Genomic DNA, 7,907 nt, shown 5'->3' on the forward strand with positions numbered 1-7,907 from the left:
TTTTATTCTTTATTGATTAGATACCAAACAAACACATCGGCTGAGGTGCTGGACACAATCACAGATATTCAACCCAAGGAAAGTGGAGGGGGGTCAGGAGAAACTCGGGAGTCCATTGTTCACAACATGGCAGAGGACATGCTGCAGAAACTGCCTCCAAATTATGTGCCACATGAGGTTAGATGGTGGGATTGTTTGGCATTAAGTCACTCATTCACACATCCATTAAATCCAAATTCTACAACTTTGTTGGGTTCAGGTCAAAGCCAGGCTGTCAGCAATGGGAGCTCTTAACCCAATGAACATCTTCCTACGTCAGGAAGTGGATCGAATGCAAAGGATAATCTCTGTGGTGCGCACTACTTTGACTGACCTGAAATTGGCCATTGATGGAACTATAATAATGAGTGATGTAAGATTTCTGACACATCATGCCCATCACACCCCGTTGTTTCAGAGCTGTGTCTTAAATTACAAATGTCTGGATATTTTTTCCAACAGCAGCTACTTAAGAAATGCAATTATATTTTTAGTAAAACTGCATTTTTCTGTGTAATAAAAGTCATTTCATAAATAAGATTTTAATGATGATTTAAAGCTTTGTAAAAACTGACATGTACTTTGTTCATAGAACCTCCGTGATGCTTTGGATAATATTTTTGATGCCCGTGTGCCAAACCTTTGGAGGAAAATCTCTTGGGAGTCTTCCACACTGGGCTTCTGGTTCACTGAGCTTCTGGAGAGAAATAAACAGTTCCACAGTTGGGTGTTTCAAGGAAGACCCAAAACCTTTTGGATGACAGGTTTCTTTAACCCACAGGGTGAGTTGAACATTTTAAGTGAATGAGGCATTTTACAGCCACACACAAGTTAAAAGAAACCACTTGATTTGTGTTTTTAGTTAACAATGAAGTTTTGAGCGTGTTGGAAAATGTGTACTCAGTTATTCAATAAATAAAAATCGGTTCAGTTTGAAGAAATAAATCCATCCAGCAAATGTCATTGCCAGCTGGGGTTTCCTGTATTTGATTGTCTGTTAATACTGGGTGATTGGATGTTTGTAGGGTTTCTTACGGCTATGAGACAAGAAGTAACCAGGGCAAACAAAGGCTGGGCGCTGGACACAGTCACACTGAACAACAAAGTACTAAAGCAGTCAATGGAAGAAATTGTAGCCTCACCAACAGTAAGTCGAGTTCCCATTTTCTGCCAACTGTGAAAACATATATAACATTTATATTTTTCTCTATTAAGATTCTTCATTTATCTATTATTGCCTGTCCTCAACAGGAGGGAGTTTATGTCTATGGGTTGTACCTGGATGGTGCTGGTTGGAACAGAAAGAATATCCATCTCATTGACTCCTCTCCCAAAGTGCTGTTCACACCCATGCCTGTTATCCACATGTTTGCTGTCAAATCCACTGCCCCTGTGGATCCTAAGCTCTATGTCTGTCCCATCTACAAAAAACCAAGACGCACAGACCTGAATTATATCACAGCAGTGGTGCTGCGTACCACTGAGTCGCCAGATCACTGGATCTTACGTGGGGTTGCCCTGCTCTGTGACATTAAATAATACTGCATTTCTGTGTTTCTCGTGTTTAGTCTGTTCAAAGATTTAATAAATGTTTCCCTGTGTTGGTGGTGTTACCATGATGATCAAATAACATCACACTGAGGACAGATGGGGTACTGATAGATGATGAATAAAAACACTTTGAAACCCCCACCAAGAAATAGACGTAAGAATAATGTAATAATACATAACTTTTCAGGAAAAGCTGCCATGCTGTGAAATTTAACTACCAAGATAAAAGTAGTTTGGTTAAAATTGGAACAATGTTTAAGATCTTAACTCAAGCAGTGTTTGCAAGTTTTGAAGTTGTGCTAAAACTAATGAGTTAAAGGTAGAACTGCTTGAGAGCCCTTCTCAGTTCAAATATGAAAACAAAAACTAATCAAAAGTTACTGGATCAAAGTCCTGGCCAAACACAGTGAACGACTATGTTCATCAAGACCGTTCAGAAATTTCACTTTGCATGTAATATTCCCCCAGTTACACCCGATATTTGCATTTTCCCGATTACACCTGATAGCAAGGCTGTTGAGCTACAAACAAATTTGCCGTGAAGAAGGAAGAGAAGAGGATCATTTTAAATTTGCTGCAAAAAACCATATGTTACCATGGAGATAAGGACAGCGATCGCCACTTTACAGGCTGATAGACGGTTAGAATGGGCGGGATTAAAAATCATAATCGCTTCTCATTGGTCATACTTTGATGACGTAGATAGGCTGGACCGCAAATGACCCTCCCAGGCTGTGCTCCGCTGCTGCTGCTGGTCTGATTTGAGGTTGTTGGGCACTGCGGGCCACCGTCCAGAAATATATGTTGTAGGTTGAATATTGGCCACAACACCAAGCAAAATCTACCGCAAGGAAGCCACAGGCTCTTCAAGTACGGTATGGTGACACTTGTTCTGATTTTTGGCATAGGGTGTCACTGTTGTTACGGGTCAGTTACTTCATGTGTTTGCGTGACGGAACGCGTGAGGTTAAACGGTCGGACAAGCTAATGTCTACCTCGGCCCCAAACAAACTGCAAGCATTTGTTTCTAGCTTGCCTGCTAATGTATATGAGTTCAGTTTAATCTGAGGTGCCTCAGAAAGCTACAAAACATGATCGTGATAAGCTACAGCTAACATCAGCTAGCGTTGTAATGGAATTCAGTGTTGGAATGGGGAAAATTAGCTATGAATTAAAGTTAGCACGTGAGTGAGTCGTTTAAATGCAACACTTTAAGCAGTAAGAGCAGATTTTCTCTACATTTTAGTTGTAGCTTTCTTTTGCTACTTGGAAATCTTACCAAACTTAGCCAGGTTCTGAATGTACTTAAGAAACTTTGTTCCCACAGGTTGCAGCCTTTGGCACAAAAAATAATCTGCATATTTTGACAGATGAAGGTCGATTTACCACAGTAGAGTTTCGGGTTATTATTGTTTTTATTCTAGTGGCACATTCGGTTACTTTTTCATTAACTATGAAATACTTTGTATATGTGGTTTAATAGATGGTGTTAGGATTTTTGTAATCTCTTTACAGTTCTGAATGTAGTTAAATAGGAATGAGATGTCAAAGAAATCAATGTCTTGCTCCCAAAAATGGTGTTAGGTTGAAGGTCATACATCACATACGACATGGTTGACAGTAAAAATGTAATCCACGAAGTAGACCTTAAACAAGTGGCCTGTGAACATTAGCCTTCAGCTGTCACATGACTGATAGAACAGATTTATTTAGTGCTCTTCAGATTAGGGCAGTTTGACTTTGGAAACCTTTGCTCCCAAACACAGATAGTCCTCTGCTCAGGAGGATCAGATCATGCCATAATATTTGCATATCCCAGGAATGAACACCAGCAGCTGTCTTAGATAAAGATGCTTAGAGATTCTTCTCAAAGCTGTTGGGGTTCAATCCTAAGGTGTTTACCACCAGAAAAATTATTTATATCTACTGTCTCGTAGCTGACACCAGATCCCATGTGGTTAGCTGTTGTTTAAATTAACTGTTCTTTTCTATTTCTTTTAGAGTTAACAAAAGTTTTGTTTGTATTACAAGAGGAAGCGTAACACTGTTTTCCCACTTTTTAAAAAATTTTATTTATTTATTTATTTATTTTTTTAAAGATCTGCTTATTTACATATGACTTTGTTCAAACATTCTCCCTATATCCTTTATATTATATCAACCTTTGGGCTACCATTTGTGAGTTATGACAATGAGCAGCCCAAAAGCTCGATATACCTCTGTAGCATGGATATTTGGACTGAGATATACCTTCGCCATGTGGGGGTTATGTTTTTAATAGTGTTGGTTAGTCTGTTTGTCTGTAAGCAATATAAAAAACATGGACAGATTTTGATGAAAATACCTGGAAATCTCAGAAGTGAAATAAGAAGCAAGTGATTAGATTTCAGGGCTGATCTGGATCACCACATCATTAGCCAAAAATGAAAAATAACAGTGGCTTGGTCAAGGTCTGCGCTGTCTAAATGCTAATTGTGTTTCTTATGCAATAATTAGGATTGTCAGGAATTCTTTGGTTGGCATAATGCTCACCAGATGTGTATGAGATGCCAGATATAGGGCTTTGTAAAAGTATTCAAGCCCTCCACAGACCCCATCATCATACAAAATGGCATTAAGTGTGGGTCAAATCATTCTAGATATGTTATGCAGGTGACTTATTATTTTTTTTATTAAGTGCAGAATTTCTCTCTCGATACACACATATGTAATGTACATGTAATGTAAAGTAAATATCTGAATAGATGTCAATCTGCATCCATAAATCATATATTAATGAGAATAATTGCTTTGCTTCCAATTATTACAAGTAGTGGTAAGTCTTTTTGTAAGCTATGGACTGTTGGCAATAGCTAAAGTGTGTCACTTTTATCTGAAATAGCAAAGTGTTTGACAGAAAAGGAAATACACTAAACTTCATAAAACAGTCTCTTTTAATAATGTATAGATGATGTCTGTTTCATAATGTCATTTTTTTAACATCATCATTCATAATGTCTGTTTACAATAAGGTCAGAATGAGAGCCACAGAAAAGAGATGCATCTTCCCGTTATATTTGAATTGCTCAATTTGCCCAATTTGAGGGATATCAAGAGGCAATTGACCGATACACCACACTTCTACTTTTGGTATGAACATACTGGAGCTTAACTAAGTGACATGGAGTCTGTCCATCAAGGCATTTAAAAGTAAATAATAATAATAATGATAATTAGGGCTGGGCGATATGACCAAAATCTCATATCACAATATAGCTCATTTTATATCCCAATAACGATATACATAACAATATAAAATTATTTTTGCAATTTTAATTCAGTCATCAGTTATTTGTCAGATGTGCTTGGAACTATGGCTGTAAGGCGTTTCATGGGTAAATGCCTGTCTGGAGTTTATTATAAGCGCTTTCACCATCATTTGATACTGCTTTAGCGGCTTTTGCTCATTGACTCTATTCTTTATTCTGTAGTCTTTATCCTAATTCTTGCGCAGGTACTAAAATGAGTTACCAGTAGTTGTGTCAGTTGTTGGGGCTGTGAGCTAGTCTGTTGTCTGTTCCACGTTGGTGTTTTTATATCTAAACTGCACCCAAGCGACAGAAATTTCCCCTCTTCTATGAACAAGCTCATCAGTTTTGGTTGGCTGGTCATCTTTTAGTGAATTATCCTGCTCTTAAACATGTCTGCTACTGTCTTCCTCCATGTTTGTTTTTATATTCCAGCGTGCATGCTGTAAAGTGCATCTTGACGTAAAATACTGCAGTAAAACACCTTATCGTGGCATACATGACTGAGCCTCATATGAAACGATAGACATTTTCTTTCATCCAAACGATTTATATGGTCCTGTCGCCTAGCCCTAGTAATAATAATGATAATCAACCCTTTGCTGAGCAGGGAGCTAGCAGAGAATGGGCAGTACAAGTGTAATGTAGCTGCTTTGTTTCTTTCTTGTCTAAGGCACAAAAGTGGCATTGGACAGAAAAAAATGGTATCGGAGCGTCCCTCATTGTAGGGAGTATAGACAGGCACGTGGATGCCACAGAAAATATTGAACCTCATTTGGAATTGTCTTAAGGAATTTCCTTAGAACTTGGGTCAGCCTGTGATCTAATCTTTCCACATTTATTTTTAATTTGATCCTCTTTCCATTTGTGATTTCTTATCTTATTTTGTTCTCAGTACATTCTATGATGTAATGCATAAAGATTTTCAACTCAATTATTTTATTCATCAAGTTCGAAGATGTGTTCCTTACATTGAGCAGTGTACATCCAGGGAAATGGGCTGGTTAGATTGGCTTAAACCTAATTAGGTTGTGACCTTGAAACAAATTTCATCTAACAAAATTCAATTTCTTTGTCTTTTTGGGCACAAAAATACAGTCTATACATGTAAGATTGGAATTGCATAGACCACACAACTTAAGAGTGTAGAGACCAAGATTCTTCTCATTTATTGTTTTGTCAGATGTATTTTTGGTCCTCTGCTGCAATTAATGGAGATTTAAAGTTGTGACGATGGCAGTAAAGCACTATATTTATCCACTAAAAAATAAACCTGATTTAAAAAAAAAATTAAGTTCCTTACTCTGCAGGAGAAACTTTTTTTGTGTAGACTTTCCACACTCAGTCATCTTTAGTGTGTGATAGAGCAGTTTATTCTCTTCAAGCTAGGTTTTTGCCAAATGAAACTTACAGAAGGATGCCACAGGCATTGTGACTGAGTCCAGTGTTTTGCATCTTCACAGCATGAGACTACATGTGTTGGAATGGTGCATGCACTCGGTACACTTGAGGTGGAACGCAGCCAGACTCTTTGTGCTGGTCTACTGAGCTGTAAAAGCAAGGACCAGCTGAGTCGTATGGCTCAATTACATATACCCAACTATTCTTGCCACAGGATCAAGGCAGGGGTATCTCCATATTTCACGCTATAACAAAGACCCTGTTCTGCTTACTCTGTCTGGATACGGCCCATCGATGATCAGCGGCCTTAGGGGAGGATCCCAGCATTACCAAGTAGTCCACAGAAGAAATGAAGCTGATGCTTTAGACTCCCTGTCAGAGTGGTTGGGGTGGGATTAGTGTATTTTGAAGATTAATGACTTTGAGTCCATTTGGAACAAAAGCTTGCTGCACCATCCTTCATTTGTCTCGTCACTGCAGCTCTGTTTTTCTTAGGCAAAGATTTCAGATCTTCAGGCCCTCATCAAATACCTCAAATCAAAACTGAAACACCCTATTGTTAGTGGGGTTTTTTTTTTATTATTATTAGTTTTGACCCTCTCTGCTGCACAGCTGTGTCAGTCAACTGGGAGACTCCAGGCTTGCATTTTTGACTACATCACTGGCTAATCTATATGCTAATGGGAGGATAATAATCAATGAGGTTCACACACGGTTGCTCCCAATCAATACGACACAGCACTGGCAAATGACTTAAATGACTACATTTCAAATAGCTAGACACTTGGATGGCGTGTCAGTGTGCTAGGACAAACCATAAGGATGCCCATTATCCCCTGGGGTTATCTACATCATTTCACATAAATGAAATCCTATGCCATTATGTAGTGGTTTGTAGTCAGCTCCAAAGCTCTCCCATTTTACTTTGATGAGGGGATGTTTTTTCAAGTCGCTGTTGTTTTCACCTTTTTATTTTAGCAAATAAATGCTGTGATCTGGCTTTCATACACTATGAATTTTATGTCCTGTGTTTGGAATAAATAATGTTCAGAGGGATTTGGGACCATTTAGGCTGATTGTCTTTTTATTAACAACTTTTTATTTACAACTCCTGTTATTGCATGATAATCATACTGGTTAACTTTTTTTTTTTCTGGATTAACGTTTGTTTCTCAAATGTTATAAAACAGAATCAAAATTCAACACTTTTTATAAAACTTGCCGCAGAAAAAGATGTCAATATTTTTTTTTTCATTTTTCATATGTTGACGATACAAAACAGAAAGCATTCTGTTGTATTTTAATGGAATGTCCTTATTAACTTGGATCTGTGGCTTTTTAATGATAATATGGGTGATAAACATTATGCAGTGGCTTTAGGTGTTTAAAAAAACATTCAGGGTTCTGGCACCGTAAGAGGGGGAGGAGAAAGACAGTAAAATCATTACCATCATCTTCATTAGAGAGGAGTCATTCGTCCAATCAGCACGCTTCTCTGCAAGGGGATTCCATAAGCACCCCGTTGGCTGTCGCTAGGATACCACATAATCAGGAGGCTGGCCGTGGCCTGGTTGGTAGACAGGGGTGTTGATGCTGGGATGATGAGCTCGCTGTGTGTTGGGGGTTGAC

At 38.4% G+C, this 7,907-nt stretch overlaps 1 protein-coding gene across 1 annotated transcript in view; it reads left to right on the forward strand.

Annotated features, from left to right (window-relative positions):
• LOC306757067 (dynein axonemal heavy chain 8-like) overlaps positions 1–1,578 on the forward strand; it is a gene marked incomplete at both ends in the record, with an annotated part of 39,787 nt that extends 38,209 nt beyond the window's left edge. The window contains 5 exons of the mRNA XM_079242030.1: positions 21–177; positions 260–412; positions 632–821; positions 1,065–1,186; positions 1,291–1,578. Of these exons, the coding sequence (XP_079098156.1) occupies positions 21–177; positions 260–412; positions 632–821; positions 1,065–1,186; positions 1,291–1,578 (910 nt within the window). The remainder of the gene's footprint in view (positions 1–20; positions 178–259; positions 413–631; positions 822–1,064; positions 1,187–1,290) is intronic.
• Positions 1,579–7,907: the final 6,329 nt, after the last annotated feature.

Source organism: Telmatherina bonti (genome assembly GCF_933228915.1).
Source record: "Telmatherina bonti genome assembly, chromosome: 6".
NCBI classification, from domain to species: Eukaryota; Metazoa; Chordata; class Actinopteri; order Atheriniformes; family Telmatherinidae; genus Telmatherina; species Telmatherina bonti.